Source organism: Penicillium cinerascens (genome assembly GCF_028974065.1).
Source record: "Penicillium cinerascens strain IBT 15544 chromosome Unknown contig_1_segment0_segment0, whole genome shotgun sequence".
NCBI classification, from domain to species: domain Eukaryota; kingdom Fungi; phylum Ascomycota; class Eurotiomycetes; order Eurotiales; family Aspergillaceae; genus Penicillium; species Penicillium cinerascens.
Window position 1 is genome coordinate 3,798,333 of NW_026695287.1, and position 18,526 is coordinate 3,816,858.

Genomic DNA, 18,526 nt, shown 5'->3' on the forward strand with positions numbered 1-18,526 from the left:
CCACTAAGATTACGCTAAACTGAATTAGGCTAGGGAAAGTCCCACGATCTTTTCTTGATGTTCCTCTGGTAGATCACCCATAGCAGATAGTGGCCTATATCGATATCTGGATAGTCGTATCTACGAAAGAGTCGACTAACAAGCTCAGGATGCCGATTTAGATAGTTTGTTAGCCAGCGAAACGAACTTTTTAGCAAGAGTCATTGATTTGACTAAATCATACACAGTGGCATCAATGGCCCAACAAGCGTTGGACATTCCCAGGAAAAGTGCGTCACTCAGCCCACAGATCCGAGAGCTGAACATCGGGATTGGTTGAGAACCTCACAAGCAGGTCGGAGTACATGTCAACAGCCCTACATACACTTGTTTGATCGAGGACATCATGCCAGGCATCAATCGTCACACGGAGTCCGCCTTCTTTGTCGGTCGGGTAGGTCTCCACCAATATTTGATCTGGAGGATGGAGCCACTCGTACTCGCACGTTACCAGGGCTTGAGTTTTGCCAAAGCTGAATGGCACGTCGGGATCAATGTTCTGATGCAGATAATTGCTCTGGTGGGTTGTCCCGCTAGGCCAGGATGTGCATTTCTCAACAATCTGACGGAAATCAACTAGTTCATGATCCAGGCTGTCGCGGTGTTGGTCTTGTAGACTCTGCATGAGATGAAGAGCAGAGCGCATATTCTCAAAGTTCGCTCGGACGGGGATATGATTGAGGCACATGCCGACGGGTTGTGGGACATCCGTTGAAGATTGGCTCCGGCCGTTAACGGTTTGCGCGAACACGACGCTGTATTTACCACTGAGCTTCCAGAGGAGGAAAGCCCAAGCAGCCTTCCCAAGCGTTGCCTGGGTGAAAGACTGTGGCAAAGCGTTCCCAAGCCTTATATAGCGCGTGGCGGTAACAGTGCCGTGAGTACTTCGCTCGGAGGGCGCCTGGTTTTCGTGGCCGAAAGACCCATTGTCAATCCTGGAAACTCCAGCTCCATCAAGGACATTCTTCCAGAAGTTGAAACTCTCACCCCGCTGGCCCATCACCCAATGCTTGATGTGCTCAGTCATATTGCCTGGTTCCGGCAAAGACGACCCTTCGTACAAACTTTTCAAATCTTGCCAAAGTATTGCCAAGCTGTACCCATCAAACTGTCCGTGACTGAGGCGGACGATGAGAATGCCTTTCCCTTGATCATTATGCGAAAACGAAAACTGTGTCACCGGATACTCGATCGTTGGAGCGACAACATTCTCACGACAACGCACCTCCTTCCCAAAGCTCTCAAGTGTGGGACGTAGACCTTGATTGTGGATGCAGGTGTCAATCTGACTGAGAACAATCTGAACGAGGCTGTCCTGGAATGGGACTACAACGGTCCGGAGGACACTGTGTCTCTCGACTAATGCCGTACAGGCTTGCTGAAGCTTGTCATAATCCACTGGACCTTCGAAGTTGATGCACCAATACTCCGGTGGTTGATACCACATGCGCTCAACAGACTCGGGAACAGGATATATCTCATCAATATTCTCTTTTTGGAGAGCTGCAGGCCGAGACGACCAGATCTTGTCGATCATGTCCTTGTCATTTACAAACCCAAGGTACCGGCTGAACGAGACTGTCGAGGATTTTATCTCCATCTCACTGTCTGCAGTGAGTTTGGCCAAATCGGAGAGTTTCGGGGTCCGAAACAGATCGGTAACTCTGAAGGTAAAGCCCGCTTTGCTTGCCTTGGAGACGAGTTGAATAGCAATGATGGAGTCTCCGCCGATCGAAAAGAAATTATCTTCCATTCCAAATCCACTGCCATCATCAAGCCTAAGGACGTCGGCGACAATCCTGTGAAGTGTCTGCTCAACCGGTGTCTTTGGTGGCTGTTGAATTTCTTTCCGAGTCATGTATGCTTCTAGTTTCTCCCGGGAAAGCAATGCCGCCTGCTGACGCAGCAAACGGCGATCTGCTTTGCCGCTGGTAGAAACGGGCATTCTGACAAGGGGAATGAAGATAGGAGGCACCATGTAAGATGGAAGTCTCTTTCTCACCGCTTCTGTTGATTCCTGTGCCCGTAAACGATGCTGGTCATTGACACAATCAAATAGCTCAATGCTGCTCTCGGGAGCCGGTTGACTAGTCCCACCTTCCATCTCCACTGACTCCTGATAATGGACGAAAGCCATCAGAAGTGGGTCAGACTTCCGGTATGCAGGCAAAACCATTTCGACGACGACATCGGCCTTAATGCAATTGCGAATTTCATGTTCAATTTCGCCCAGTTCGACTCTCTGGCCTCGTATCTTCACTTGCGTATCCTTCCGACCGCGGAAGTGGATGGCTCCATCGGCCCCATATTGAACCAAGTCTCCAGTCTTGTAAAGTCTGGAGGTGGGACGCAAGGACCGCAGCCATTGCGGTGGCTCGATGAATGCAGCTGCAGTCTTCTCGGCATCGTTCAGGTATCCCCGAGCCAGTATCGGTCCTTCGAGGAGAAGTTCCCCTGAGGCACCAATGGGAAGGAGTCGTTCGTGGTCGTTTGGATCAACGATCCACGGAATAGCACCATAAGTCCGTCCGATTCTGCTCGGATCCGACTTAGCATCCACATTGGCAACGATGCAGGATACAGACGCTTCAGCTGGGCCATAACCGTTCACTAGACGGACTTTACCAGTCCACTGCCGGATGTCATCCTGCGACATGGCCTCGCCGCCTAGAATTACTGTCTTGAGAGTGGGCATGCTGTCTGGGTGTAGCACACGTGCCAAAGAAGGAGTCAACTCGATGCGGTTGACGTGGAATTGGTTCACAGCCCCGGTAAGGTCATTTTGCAGAGCCTCTTCGGAAGCAATGCAAAGACAGCCGCCGACCAGAAATGTCCACAGATAATCCGCGATGCTCACATCAAACATGTGAGATGCAAATTGAAGGGTGCGAGATTGCGAATCCAGGTACAATGGCCGGAACTGCGCTCGGCCACTAGTCAAGAATGCGGCATGCTCGATGATGATTCCCTTAGGACGTCCAGTGGACCCAGAGGTGAAGATAGCATAAAGAGCGTTCTGAGGAGTAACTGCAGAAACACAAGAAGCGCCTTGATCACAGTTTCCAGGGGAGTGGTCTGGTCCAACTGGCATAGCCGCGGGTGCCAAGGTGACGGCAACAGAGAGATATCTAGTAGATGAAATGATAAGCTTGGCCCCAATGCTTCGTAAGATGTGGCGCATTCGTTCCTCTGGAACCTTAGGATCCAGAAGAAGAACAGCACCTCCGGCCTTGATAACCCCCATTATGGCAATGGCCGTCCAGCAAGACTTTTCCGAGAGAATTGGGACCAAGATCTCTGGCTTGACACCTAGAGCCTGAAGATGCGCCGCAAGGTGGGTTGATAGCTTCTCAAGTTCTCCGTATGTGAATTGGCCATCCCATGCACAGACTGCCAGCGCGTCTGGCATCTCCGCACACTTTTGCATAATGCCGTCATGCACACATCCATTAACAGGGTCTGGAAGGGAACCATTGAGCTGCATGATCTTTTTATGGTCCTCTGGGCTCAATGAGCTCAAGGATGAGATCTTACTCATGGGTTCTGACTGGATTTGCCCTATCTTGTGCGTGAAGTGCGACATCATTCGGTGCGCCCGCTCCAGTGTCAACACACGTGAATCAAAGTCCATGGTAATGGATATATCGGCAGCTGAGAGCTCGCAGGTGACCTCAAGAGCATAAGAGCCGAAGTTTTCGGGTACTCGCGGTTGTTCGTCTTCGGTCCAAATGGCCCGATTAGATGCAACAGATTTGGCAGATGGTTGGATAAGCAGCAGATTCTGGAAGCTGCATGCTGCGGATACATCACCGCCGAGTTGACGAATATTCTGCAGGCCAAAATGCTCATAAGAATGCATGCTCACATATTGGACTTGCTGCCTGCTCAATTCATTGATGATTGTCTCATTTTTTCTTGTGTGAAATCGGAAGGGCACAGTGGCGATTGTCGGGCCGGTAAAAAGGTCAATACCAGGCACATCAACCTCTCGACCAGAAACGGTCAGCCCATAAATCGTATCTTCTGAGCCAGTATAGTCGGCCAGTGTCAAAGCCCATGCTAGTTGTATGACATTTGCTGTCGTGAATCCTGGCACTTTCTGAGTCAGGACTGTACCTTGCACAGTCGAGTTCACAATGGGGTCAAAATCAGGGGTTGGTAGGCTAGGGAACATGTGTCCGTCGAAATTCTGAAGTTGAGATTTCCAAAAATCTTGGGTTTCTGTCGAATGGGCTGTCAAGATGTGACCAACGAATGATCGGAATGAGGACTCAGGAAGCGTCTGGCCTCCGTAAGCTTTCTCTACCTGATTGAGAACGAAGGGGAGTGACCAGCCATCATACAGAGCATGATGAATTACGAATCCGAATTTGACATTGCGTCCAGAGATAGGCTTCGTTTGGGCCAAACGCAGAAGCGGCTGGCCCAGGGAGAAGCCTTGCTGTGAGAACGACGCAACATACTCGCCAATGTCCTCTACTATGTCCCAGACTTCCTCATAACGGACCACAACCTGAAGGAGGGCATCGGTGTGGATGATTCGGCTCCTCAATATTGAGTTGGCTTTAAGTACAGCCTGCCACGCTGATCGAAAGCGCGAGACATCGATATCCAAGGCAAGGGTGTATGTGAACGATCCCATAAATGCCCCAGGGCGTTTCATTGAAAGAAAAGTGATTCCTTCCTGTAGCGATGTGCATGGACAGACGTCTTCAATATGCGCGAGGTCAACTGAGCAACGCTGCGCTGCAGTTTCCAAAACCGAATCTTTGGCTGTGATCGGAATCAAGTCAAATGGACGAATAGTCTTTCCAGTGCCGCTTTGCAGGGCTGATACTCTCGCTATTCCTGCCATTTCTGACAGTCTAGGATGAGTGAAAATATCCGCAACGGTCAATATAAGGCCTCGTTGGTGGATCTCTGATGACAGCTTCATTGCCATCACGGAATCTCCACCACTGTGAAAAAAACTATCACCAGTCCTGATTGTATCTAATTGGAGGCCTAGTATATCGGACCACAGACTGGCAATCAAATGCTCCATCTGGGTGCTAGGTAGACGCGTCTCTGTGGGGGAATCCGTCATCATCATCATGCTGCCAAGATCATTGGTGGTAGCTAAATCACGGAGCAGAAGCCTGTCCAATTTGCCAGTTGGTGTGACGGGCATATGGTCCAGGGGAATGTAAATATTAGGAACCATGTAGGGAGGAAGCTCCGCAGAAATTCGTGTCACTGAAGCCCGAGCGAGATCACGAAATTCTTCCGAGACTTCCGCCAACACTCCCTGGCGTGGGTTGTTTGGTCTAGGTGTGCTATCGAGCCCGAGGCAAATAAATGCACAGAGACGTGGGCTAGCCGCTGATGAAGATAATTTTGGTTGAATCAATTCCACAGCAACCGTTGTTCCAGGTTGAAAAGACCGGATCAGATGGGTTTCGATATCTGCAAGCTCAATGCGCTGACCGTTGACTTTGACTTGACGGTCGCGTCGTCCGATGAACTGGATCATACCATCGTCTGTGTATCGAACAAGGTCACCTGTGCGATAAAGGCGAGACTGGTCATTTCCACGCAGATGAGAGAGCCAGGGAGGGCCGGGTATGAAGGCTGCCGCGGTCTTCTCGGTGTCATTCATATACTCCGTGGCAAGTGTTGGTCCTTCAACCAGGAACTCTCCAATAGCACCCCAGGCAGCTAATTTTGAGGGCTGAGAAGGGCTCGTGATCCAGCCTAGTCCGTTGATGACTGGACCGATGGTGCCACGGGTCCAGCCTTTCGTAGGTAATTGACCAGCTGCGACAACGAAAGTGCACTCGGCCGGGCCATACGCATTAATTAAGGACAATCGGTCAGCCCATTTCTCATAAACGGTTGTGGACAATGGTTCACCTCCAATTACAAGGGTCTCAAGGCACTGGACATTCTCCGGCTGCAACAGAATTGTGGCGGATGGGGTGAGAAATGCCCAATCAATTCCATGACATTGGATAAAGCCAGTGAGATTGGAGGCGCGTTCTGTATCAGCAGGGATGCAGAGACATAGCCCAGATGATAAGCATGCAAAGATTTCCCATATGCTTGCATCAAATGCATAAGAAGCAAAATGTAGTACCTTTCGCGCCTGGTCAAGTCTCATGGGGAGGTGAAGGTCACGTATACCAGTCGAAACGGCAGAGTGACTCAGTACTATTGCCTTGGGCTTTCCTGTACTTCCTGATGTAAAGAAAATGAAGGCAGGGTCTCGTGAGTCGGGCTCACAGAAATTTATCGGTGATTGCGGGGGAGTCACAGGCATTGATTGAGACACCACAATGATTTGTGAACTTGACAGCTCGACCGCAGCCCGTGTGACATCCGAGACAAGCAAAATTGTAGCGGAAGCGTCAATAAGGAGAGAGTTAATTCGGTCCGATGGGTGGCTTGGGTCAATCAGTACGCATGTACATCCTGCTTGAAGGACGGCCAAAATGGCCACAATGGTCCATCGAGACTTCTCCATACAAACGGCCACCGTATGGCCTTTTCCAGGATGCATTCTGTAAATGATGCCAGCATACTGCATGGCATAAGTTTCCAAGTCTTTGTAAGAGAATTTCCCATCCCATGAATCGATAGCTATCTTGTTTGGGCGGAATTGGCAATTTGCAAAAACATTATTGTGCACAAGTTGACCTTCTCTTTCGGGGACGATGGCATTTCGACTTTTGATCCGATCCCAGTCGTGTGGACTGAGGATTTCGAGCTCTGAGACCTTCTGGTTTTGGTCATGATAAATTTGCTGAAGGATATGATCTAGTTGTCGTAAGAGTGCGACAGACTGATCATAGGTCACCTGTGACGTATCAAAGTTACACGTCAGGTCAACATTTCGTTCACCTGGATGCACCGTGCATATCAATAAGAAAGGACAGGAGGCAAATTTTGAGTATTCGTCACTCTGGATAGGAGGCTCTTGAAATACGGGTGATTGTGCTTCGTGGGAGGCTTCGTGTGTCGTTTGAATAACCAACTGGGTCTGAAAGTTGCATGCTGCTTCAGTCTCTGAGTTAAAAGATCGAATCCTCTGCAATCCGGTTTGTTCAAAGGGAATAACATTGGACAAATGCTCTTGAATCGATTTTAGGCTGTTGCAAATGGTGGAATTCAGGGAAAGCTGAACGCGGAAGGGTATTGTGGTGATGGTTGGCCCACTAATATTCTCAATGTTCGCAATGGGTGTATTTCGCCCAGAAAGAGTCAGTCCATAAATGACATCTTCAGAGAGTATATATTGACCCAGAAGGATGGAGAAAGCAAGATGAATCATCGTGGGCATGGTGAACTTGGAAGTTTTCTGATCATTGAAATGTGCTGTGTGAGATGAAGACATCCGAGATGACATAGCAGTTGGATCAGCCCTGGATGGGAAAGCTGTTCCTGGCGTCAAATCTTTGAACTCGGATTCCCAGAATCTTTGGCTAGCAGTATGATCGAGTCCGATCGTATAGGCCACAAATGGGGCAAACGGCCGCGTAGGGAGCAACGCTCCGCCATATGCGGCCTCGACTTGTTGTAATAGAAGAGGGAGCGACAACCCATCATAGAGAGCATGATGAATTAAAAGCCGGAGCTGGCATCTTTGGTCGACATTGGAAATGGCTATCTTAGCCAGAGTGCCGCCCAAGCAAACTTCCAAAGGTTCAGCATCTTGTGACCATTCAAAGGGACAGCAAAGAACTGTTTGGTATAGAGTGTAGCCATGATTAACAAAACGAGTTCGTAGAATTGGGTTGGCCCGAAAGACAGCTTCCCAGGCAGTTCGAAGGCGACAAATTTCCGTGCCCTCGGGAATATCCCAAACGAGCTGGGCAATATATGCATGAGGCTGTCTCAGAGTCAGAGCTAGAAGTGCCTCCTGCATCGGGGATACCGGATAAATATCCTCTATATAGGAACTGTCCACATTGCACTGGTTAGCTGCAATATGCAGAATGCTGAATCGAGAGGAATCTGGTAGAAGCGAAAATGGCAGATGTGTAGTGGCCTGTTTGTCGGTATTTGGACGAAGAACGTTGACCATTGCCCGCAGGGATGGACAACTTAGTATCTCCGCGCCAAGTATTGCCAATCCGGATTCTTTCAAAGTGCTCACTAGTCTTATAGCCGATATCGAGTCGCCTCCAAGGTGGACAAAATTATCCTGCATGCCTACTTCTGTGACTGGCAGTTTTAGGATTGCGGCAACGGCTGTTCGCAAAATCGTCTCCACCTGTCCCAGTGGACCATCCTCAGATGATGTTGATGGTGTGAGATCTCTTAGTGTCTTGCGAGATAGCTTTGCCGATTCTTCTTTGAGCCGTCGACGATCAATCTTGCCTGACAAAGTCAGGGGCATTGACTCCAGGGTAAGGAACACGGTCGGGATCATGTAGCCCGGGATGCGAGATCGTAGCAGAGTCTGCGTAGATCTGATTTGCTCGTGGAATCCATCACTTGCGCGGGTCCAAAGATCGTGATTAGACAGTCGTGTTGTGCCATTTGAAGGGGACAGGGATGATGACTGTTGTTTGTCGAGTTGATCAGCTGATGCTGCTGCTGGCACCATAAAGGCTGCGAGGACAGGATGTGTGCCACCATCTAATGGCGTAATTAGATCGACTACGATCTCTCGAGTATCAGGCAGACAATTCATCAGATGCTGCTCAACCTCACCCAGCTCAAGCCGCTGTCCATGCAGCTTAACCTGGTTATCGCGCCGTCCGATATAGCACAACGATCCATCTCTCTGGGGACTATACTGAACCATGTCACCCGTGCAGTACAGACGGCCCGGTCGACCACTGCGTAGGCGAGACAGCCATTCTGGGTATTCAATAAAAGAAGATGCAGTGCTCTTTGGATCGTTGAGATAACATCTAGCCAAAGTTGGACCTTCAAGGACGAGCTCACCAACTGCTCCAATAGGAGCCAGATGTTTTGATTTCCGAGAAGACAGAATCCAAGGGACGACAGCAACACCTCGGCCGATATTTCTAGGGTCCGATTGTCCTGTAACATCCGGTTGCACAATAGAGTCTACGGAGCATTCCGCGGGGCCGTAACTGTTGACGAGACGAATCCGACCTGCCCACATGTGGACGTCCTGCATCTTAAGTGCTTCCCCGCCTAAGACCAAGGTGCGCAGAGTAGGCATTTTGGACGGATCAAGCACGCGAGCCAACGATGGCGTACAGGAAGCCCAATTCACATCAAATTCGTTGAAAGCATTTTCAATGTTGTTGCGCGCATCGATGTCGGTGGGCATACAGACGCAACCTCCATGGATTAAGGGATAGAGGATATCAGCAATTGAAGCGTCAAACGTGAAGGATGACAATTGAATGACACGTGAGGTTGAATCCACACCTTGCTCGGATCCGTTTTTTATGGCCGACGTCAAGAAAGCTCGGTGCTCGATTACCACCCCCTTTGGCCTTCCAGTGGACCCAGATGTGAAAACTATATAAACGGGGTCTGCAGGAGTCACGAAGGTGGAACAGATATGGCGAATCTCCTGCCAGCCTTTTCTATGCTCAGCGATGTTGAGTACTCTGAGATCCAGAGAAGAGGCATTGGCCATGTGCTCGTCAGAAGAGATGACGAGAACTGGACGCGTATCCTGGCATTGTTGTCGAAGCCGAGAAAGTGGCAAAGAGACATCCAGCAGTAGAAACGTAGCACCAGCTTTCATGACACCAAGCATTGACACCACAGTCCACATCGACCTGCCTAGGTAGATCCCAACATATGCATTACGAGTGACACCAAGCTCCTGAACATGGGCAGCCAGATTATCTGAAAAGACTTCCAGTTCTTCGTAGGATAGTTTCCCATCCCATGCAGCAACAGCTGGCGCTGTGGGGTTCGTTTCCGAAAATTGCCGAATGTATTCATGGATGCAGATATCGACCTCGGATGGAAGGTGTAGATTCCAGGCTCTGATCGTCTGAAAATCCTCGGTATTGATGGGGACCATTTCCTGCAAACTGATCTCAGGATGGTTGGTAATCTCATTCATGTTGTGTACAAATTGTCGGAGGATTCCCTCTACCATGAGTTCATCAACAACTGCGGGATCGAATGTAGCTTCAAGCAGTGTGGAATTTCCTTTGTTGAGCTTCACCTCCAACATCAAAATGTAATTGTCAACTATCTCAACAGGCGATTGGTCTACTTGACTCCCGAATATGGTAGACGGCGCCATGTCATTGCTGTTGGGTTGAACAATTAACAGACTTTGGAATCGACAAGCAAGTGCCGCACCGCCCCCAAGCGATGCAATTCTGGAGAGTCCGAAATGCTCAAAAGGTAAGGTTGCAGCTCTGTCTTGCTGAAGCTTTCGGAGCGCATCGCCGGCTTTCATTCGGCCATCTAACTTCACTCGCAGCGGGAGAGTCGTAAGGGTCGGGCCCATAATCTCATCAATTCCATCCACGGCCGCATTCCGCCCCGAGAGTGTTACGCCAAACACGATATCGTCCGAGTCAGCGTACTGAGCAAGGGTGAGCGCCCATGCGAATTGAATGGCCGTTGTCATTGTTACCGCGACAGCACTGGGTACATGTAGGGAGGCAGATTGTGTCTTTGTCATCATGTCGATCGGGTGATGGTCAACAGACGAAGGGCTTGGGAATAATACCCCTGAGAATCCGGCCAGTTCTGCTCTCCAGAAAGTCTCGGCCTTCTGATAATCAAGACTTGCCAAGTACATAACGAATTTGTTGAACGGCTCCCATCGCGGTATTGTCTGACCAAGATAGGCGCAGTCAATAGCCCGTAAGATTCTCGGCAATGAAAACCCATCGTAAAGGGCATGATGGATTGTGAAGATAAAGTAATCTATGCTACCTGCACTCACAATGCCCAAGCGTATCAATGGATCACCCGGTTGAAAGGACTTGCCAGTATCCTGTTGGACATAGGTATCGAGTGTCTCTTCGCGGCGCCAGGCGATGGAAGTAGAAACAACAACCTGCCATGCACTCTGTTCAGAGTGAACAATTCGAGTCCGCAAGATTGGGATTTTCGTGTATACTGCATCCCAAGCCTTTTGGAGTCGGCCAAGATTGATGTTGGGCGGTAACCGAGAGACAAAACGGGTGACATATGTCACAACTGATCTTTTCGCAGAAAGAGCGACCATGGCCTCCTGTAATGGGGTGCATGGGTAAATATCTTCAATTTCGTCGACCGATGCAAGGTTACAGGCTTTTTGGACGGTCCGGAGTACGCTCTTTTGAGAGCTAATGGGCCTGACTAACGCAAATGGATGTATCGTCTCGCTCCTCCGGCGTTTCGGCCTCACTTTGGTTGCTAAATCCGCAAGTGCCGTCGATTTCAAGACATCCGCGCCAGACAAATCAAGTCCGACCTCTGATATGGCACGAACTAGCTGCATGGCCTGGAGAGAGTCACCTCCGAGACTGAAAAAGTTATCGTTCAATCCAACCATCTTGACGCCGAGAACCTTTTCTACCACTTGACACAATTTCTTTTCTTCCGCAGAGCTCGGAAGCTTTCTGTCGGTTTGAACACTGATGAAATCATCCAGTTCACTTCGAGTGAACTCTGATGCAGCATCTCGTAGCAGTCGCTTGTCGGCCTTTCCTGAACTGTTTCTTGGGATGCGCTTCAGCGGAATCATGACCGCCGGAATCATATACCGCGGAAGATGTTCTGACAGATGCTCTTGGATGTGCTCTGCCAAATGCCGAAATTCATTACACGGGGTTGCAAAAAGATCGTGAGCGCTGGGCCCCTCAGGCTTTTGCGGAATGAATCCCTGGATAAACCCGGCCAAGAGAGGGCCTTTGACATTGTCTCTTGGACGAATCAGATCTGCTACCACTCCGTATCCAGTCCCCAGCAAGGCTTTGCGGATATGGTGTTCCACTTCGCCGAGTTCAAGTCGCTGCCCATGAAGCTTTACTTGACTATCCTTTCTGCCGATATACCGGATCAAGCCATCTGCTACATACTGCACCAAGTCTCCAGTACAATAAATTGTACCATCTGGATCTGCCCCGGGAAATGAGAGACGCCATTGAGGAGGGGGAATGAAATGAAGTCGTGTTTGGACCTCATTATCCACATAACCGCGTCCTACAATGGGGCCCTCGATCAAAAGCTCCCCAATTGCTCCGACAGGTGCCAACTTTTGTATATTGTCTCGATCCACAATCCAGCAATTTGCCACAGTACTGGAGCCAATGATACGAGAGTCGGTGTCGTTTTCGAAAACATGAGTGGTTGTCAAAACGGTGCATTCCGCTGGCCCGTAAACATTAAGCAGGCGCACATGGCCATACCATGTACCAAGGTCGGAAGGCAATACTGTTTCGCCTATTAGCATGAGGGTTCTGACTGTCGGAATACATGTGGGTGACAGAATACGAGCCACCGCGGGAGTTAGCATTAGTGAATTGACACGGAAATCGTTGATTGCTTTGGCGGTCTCGAACTGTCGATCTGTCTCAGAGGGTGTACAGATGCAACCTCCTGCCATCAATATGGAGAGATGATCAAGAACACTGACGTCGAATGTATATGATGCAAATTGTAGATGGCGAGTGTTGGAGTCGAGCCTGAGAGCATTTGTGAAATGCCTATGGCTTGAGCAATATGAGGCATGACTGATCACAATGCACTTCGGGGTCCCGGTGGAGCCTGATGTGTACACAGCATAAAGAGCATTTTGTGGTTGTACAATACTCGAAGACGAGTTTGTACTGTGCAAGGGTGATTGAAGACGCTGGATGTTCTCGTCGTCAATTACAATCACCCTCGATGCGAGTTTGGCAGCAGCGATCGCCAAGTGACCTGGAGCCAAAGCAACTTCAATGCTCAGCAGGCTACACATGCCTTGCAACCGCACTTGAGGCAATGACGGGTCCAACATGAGAAAGGCTCCACCGGCCCTCATCACAGCCAAAAGGGCTATCGTAGTCCAGCGTGACTTCTCGAAGTATACAGCGACGAATTTTTCAGGGCCGACCCCACACTGAATCAGATGTTGTGCCACACTCGAAGAGAGTGAATCCAAATCAGCAAAACTGAGCTCGCCATCCCATGCACAAACCGCGGTGGACTTTGGTTGGGTCTTGCATCGGTCAAGTATTGACCAATGTACGCAAGCATCCACACGATTTGGAAGAGATGAGTTCCACTTGGAGAGCTGGTCCATTGATCGTGGCGAGGCAAGTTCCATGTCCTGCCAAGCACGAACTTTGATCAAACAGCTAAGGACATGTTGAAGAAGGCTAGCAACATTCATTGCCTGTTCCTCGTTTAGAAGACATTCGGAGTATCGGAGCCCCGCCGAACATGTCCCATGATCCCCGCGAACCTCGACGATGACTTTAATCTATTTTTTTGATCAGTAACACTCTCGTCGCTGAAGAGCTGATTGGCTTACCGACTCAGAGCAATGAACAATCCTATTCCATGTAATAGCACTGTTCACCCACTTCTCTCCACTTTCTCTGAGCTCGGAAACATTAAAGGAACGAAGAGCCCTCGGTAGACGCTCCACTTCACAATTCCTTGACAGATTCAAGGACCTCAGACCGCTTGAGTTGCATTTATCTTGGCATAGTTCAAATGTTGTTTCGTTTTCGAGGAAAAGAAAGGTAGGGTGGTCTGACCGTGTGTAGCAGCGAAGCAAGACACACCAGGCGACCTGGAAAATCTGAGAAAGCGTAACGCGATTGCGCTCACAAAATTCAATAAGCTTATCTTCCAAATGTATCGAAATCAATTCCTCGCTCCCTTTGCTGCCCTCGAACGAGGTGTTGAGGAAGGGGAACATGCACTGTTCCAAGTACAATGGCTCGATGCCGTCTTCCTTGTTTGATGGGTCCATGTTCGACACAGGAAAAAGTGAAAGTTTAACTGATCTCACAGGATACCCAGCCAATATGAAAACGACTTGTCAACTATATAATAATCTCGCATGAAGATACCCTAGGTCTACTCTAGTGTCCCTTGCTTTGTTGTGGGTAACTCAGACAATGCACTCATTCAATAGTCAGTCATTTTAGCTCATGTGACTAGTATTGATACATCCATTCTCCATTCTCAAAGGTTCGGACTGCAGGAGCTGTGGGTGATCAAGACTTCTCTCCAGCTCTGCGTCGGGACTTGATCTACAGACCCACTAGAGCAACGAAAAAGGTAAACAGGTCATTCATCCGTGGTGGAAAGATCTGCCCGCTTCCTGTCTGGATTGACAATGACAATGTAGCAGTAGTAGGGTGGTGATAATATCCCTTGACCCGGCAAGCGAAGCTCGCTTTGAATAAAGGAAAATATCGGGGAAGATCTGGCAATTGCTGTACCTACCAAGTCCCCTATTCCTGGACCATTCGGGATGGGGGGAGGGGCGGGCTTTCAAGTGGAGCATCTGCAGACCTTGCCAAGGCGAATGGGAGCGCAATATGCATATACGTAACACAACAGGCACGGTGCAAGATGATCCGCATGCATATGTACCTAGTCCAGAACTCGGTGTAAATGTGATAGATCGAGCACCACAGATGCCGTCAAGCACTTAGCTAAAAGCCAATATGCCCCGGGTGTTTGAGCCTATCAAGTGAACAATGTGCTCGTGCCTCGCATAGTGGCTAGCTAAAGATACTGCAGCTACAGACACATAGTAATCAGACCGGCAGCAGTCAAGAAGCGCGGGAAAAGATCTACACAACCGCATGAAAACCGAGTAACGTGGATAGTGGAGTATCAAGGCGAACAGGAGGGCAATATGTATATACGTAACACAACAGGTGTTGGAGATTGGAAAGGCCCTCATCCTAAGGCACCAACATCGGTCGGCGTCTCTGCCCAGACGGCTGCTGATTGGTCAACTAGGCCCATGAAGATATTCGAAAGTGGCTGCATAATAAGCGCGTATATGCAGTGCACCCATCTACATCACCTTCCCTTCGGATTATCTATCCAGTTCCTTCATAGATCACCAATTAGCGGTGTGAAAGAACAGTTTTGTATGCGTTTTCCTCAGAAAACAGTTCTCAGAGAAAGGGTATAAATATCCTCATGAGAACCAGCAGAAAACAGTATCGGAATTTACTATCAATTACATGTCCATCCTCTTTTCATCCGATCGCCCCCTTATTTCTTAACAGCAGGCACAGTGCAACACGATCTACATACATATGCATCTAGTCCGGAACCCAATTTAAATCTAATAGGTCGAGCGCCTTCGATGTCATAAAGCATTTAGTTAAAAGCTTATGTACCGCACTAGGGTGCTTGAGCCTATCAAGTCAGAAACGTGCTCATGCCTCGCATAGTGGCTAGCTGAGGATACTGTAACTATAGACACACAGTAATCAGACCGCCAGTAATAAAAAGGGCAGGAAATGATTTACATGACTAGCTGCGTACTAGGCAGCTAGTTCTGCAAAGAGAAACTGCATGAATACTGATTTACGTCGACGGTGGAGTGTCCAATGCATCGGCAGTATCCATGAATCGGCGGTGTCCTCTCTGGCCAAATATTTTAAAGCCCAAAAAATTAGCTCATGAAGCCAACAATCAAGTCAGGATTTTTAATAGCCTATTACTATGTCTCTTCAAAAAACTACAGCGGAAGCGTCTGAGTTTAAAGCTTTCTGAGCACAGCCAAGCCACCCCGACCGGCTCGAAGTACGGAAGAGTGACGAACCTTACTCTTCTTCGGCCCGATCTCTCGTGAATCTGCCTGCGGGTTCTCTTTTCGCAAAAATCGACACCGCCACTGACGTGGAACATACGACCTATACCTCTGTCGCAAATGGGAAGGATTCGCGTATCGAACTCAACTCGGATCTCGTCTATTGCAATCACTCCTGCAGTCCCAGCCTCATATTTGACATGTCTCGCTATGAGGTGCGCGTAGCGGGTGACAGACCCCTCGCAATCGGGGATGAGCTCACATTCTTCTACCCCAGCACAGAATGGGAAATGGTCCAGCCATTCCAGTGCAACTGCGGTGCTCAAGGCCAGTGCCGGGGATTAATCTCTGGTGCGGCCAATGAAGAACCATATATCCTTCATCAGTATTGGTTAAACAAGCATATTCGTGATCTTCTGCAGGATCGAGATCAACGCACGAACGAAGACATTGCATGGCCATGCAAGTCAGAAAATGCTGTTTCTACGGAGAAATTCAACCATAATACCGATGGTGTAGTTGAAGCATAGCTGTGAAAATGACTAAGGGCGAAGCTTACTTTTTCGAGGGTTTTTTTCTATCGCTATATCTCATCTCGTTCCTTTTCTTGATTATTATGTCTTAACATACATCGCAAAAGCTACGAATCGCACAATTGGTTCATAGCTGCGGGCTGGATGGGTTGGGGTGTGTGTTTCGCAGCGAACCGAGGGTGAGAAGTGACAAGAAGAGGAATATAAATGCTGTTTTCAGAGTTAACCCTTGTTCATTGATGGTGATCAGGAAACAAACCAAATATGAGATTCATGTAGTAGTAGCCCACAGTCATATGTAGTGTACCGGAGATAATAGGCCCAGCCATCATTGCAACTGTAGCAGCCACGTCGGTCATTGACAGCGCACGGGCAAGGCCTCCATGAGGGCCGAAGATGTTTGGATTCTCTGCTTGATGCTGTTTGACGACGGCTAGATTTTTCAATGAATATCCGAATACCCAACGCGAAATTAGAATAACACACGTACCTATCACTTCAAAAGTTGCAATGCCACTTAAGAACGGGCTTACAGCCCCTATGCCGATAAGGGCGAATATGTAAATGGTTGAACCTCTGGTATCTGGACTTGCCCACGGAAATGACGCATTGCCTGGAACCCCTAACAGCCAGATCAATAGGGCGAACGCGATCATACCTAGAACCGCAGGATTTCGTACCCCAAATCGGTCACGAATCCAACCAGAGACAGGACCGATAACCATGCCAATCTCAAGACAGAAAAACATCAGGCCAGTGTATGAAGGGCCCCAACCAAATGTTTCCTCTACATGTAGCGGTAATGTCGTGTCAAAGCTGGTCATGACTGACCCAGATATAGTAGTGATCAGCAGGGCTGTCAGAACATGGCGGTCTGTAAGAAGAAAGCCATAGAAAGCTCGCAGAGAAGCAAAATCTTGCACTCCTTTGTCCGAAATATCGCTTGATGATGATTTGAATAAGCGTTCGGGATCTTGGAGAGGAGGCGTCTCATCTGCCTCATCTGTCTCATCTGTCTCTATCGACAACGCCTGAGCAATGGCCGAGGATAGATGCGATGAACCTAATGAAGATCTGTCTGGGGTTTCCGGATCAAGCATGACCAAACGAGCAATCAAGTCTACCATGAGTAAGGCAAATGGTACTGTCCAAGCGGCCCAGTGTCCGACATTCTGGAAGAGAAGACCCGAGATCATTGGCCCACTAAGCATCCCGGCGCTCGTAAATGACATGACAACCCCCATTGTCTTTCCAACATGTTCTTCTCCCACGGCTTCTGCGACAGTGGCCAGACCAACCACCCAGACTCCGGATCCGGCGACAGCTTGGAAACAGCGTCCAACAAACATGACCCAGAGGGTTCGACTAGCCGCCGTAAGAGCTGTACCAACCAAGCATCCGCCTAGCGACAGTAGGAGCTGCAGCTTTTTCCTAGGGCTTTTGTCGGAGTAATGGCCTATTACTGGGCTTGCAAAAAGTGAAACGAGCCCATGGACGGCAAGAACAGCAGAGACGTAGAATTGGGGATCCCGGTCAAGCTCTCCATATCCTTCAAGAATGCGATTCAGTATAGGGACCATGAAACTATAGAGAAAGGTATCTAGGATATGTCAGCCAACGTAAATTCTCAAAATTTGATGGCAGCATATGGGGCCCAACCCGTAAACAAGGCGATGGAGATGCAGATGATAGTGAAAGTTTTGGAGGAGCGCCATCGACAACTCGGCAATGTTGGGTGCTCCATATGTGCTAGTGAATAAAAGCACTCTTTCGCGCGTAGTAGAAGAAGAATGAGAAGAAAACGTCGTGTTGCCGGAGCCACATAAGACTCTTCAAACTGCAGCCCCTGGCCAGAGGATTCAATAGGTAGAAGCTGCATGTCTTTTATCATTGCAGCAACATGTCGCCATAGGATCTACATCCTTACGTAGTACCTATTAAGATGATCACTCTATTGGCCAATTAACAGCTACCAAAGCTAAGGCCAAAAGATAGAGGAAAAAGAAAAGATAATACGAGAAATCCGGGCGGAAGTCATAAGACACTGCCACCATGTACGTCCATGCATGAGTTCGCATGAACCTTGCATATTAATGTCGATTCCCTTGCTCCGATACCCCAGTCAACCTCATAGACTACGCTTGGCCGTCTCCCCACATCATGCACTAGTACCTGAACGGGCCGGATTTTCTTTTTTGGGTGTGATGGCGATCCGATTGAGCCATTTCAGCACTTGCAAGCCTGTGGTATAGGTCCACAAGAA

The 18,526-nt window shown here is 49.0% G+C and overlaps 3 protein-coding genes across 3 annotated transcripts; 1 reads left to right on the top strand and 2 right to left on the bottom strand.

Annotated features, from left to right (window-relative positions):
- Positions 1-274: 274 nt before the first annotated feature.
- N7498_002965 (uncharacterized protein) lies at positions 275-13,921 on the bottom strand (the record flags this gene model as incomplete). The annotated part of the gene is made up of 4 exons (XM_058450027.1): positions 275-298; positions 365-13,423; positions 13,475-13,496; positions 13,731-13,921. 4 exons carry the CDS (start codon positions 13,919-13,921, stop codon positions 275-277), a joined length of 13,296 nt encoding a protein of 4,431 aa, XP_058312371.1.
- Positions 13,922-15,930: 2,009 nt separating this feature from the next.
- Positions 15,931-16,260, top strand: N7498_002966 (uncharacterized protein; the record flags this gene model as incomplete). The annotated part of the gene is made up of 1 exon (XM_058450028.1): positions 15,931-16,260. One exon carries the CDS (start codon positions 15,931-15,933, stop codon positions 16,258-16,260), a length of 330 nt encoding a protein of 109 aa, XP_058312372.1.
- Positions 16,261-16,390: 130 nt separating this feature from the next.
- On the bottom strand, positions 16,391-17,843 carry N7498_002967 (MFS transporter; the record flags this gene model as incomplete). The annotated part of the gene is made up of 3 exons (XM_058450029.1): positions 16,391-16,473; positions 16,523-16,696; positions 16,754-17,843. The coding sequence occupies 3 exons, from the start codon at positions 17,841-17,843 to the stop codon at positions 16,391-16,393; spliced, it is 1,347 nt and encodes a 448-aa protein (XP_058312373.1).
- Between the last annotated feature and the right edge of the window lie 683 nt (positions 17,844-18,526).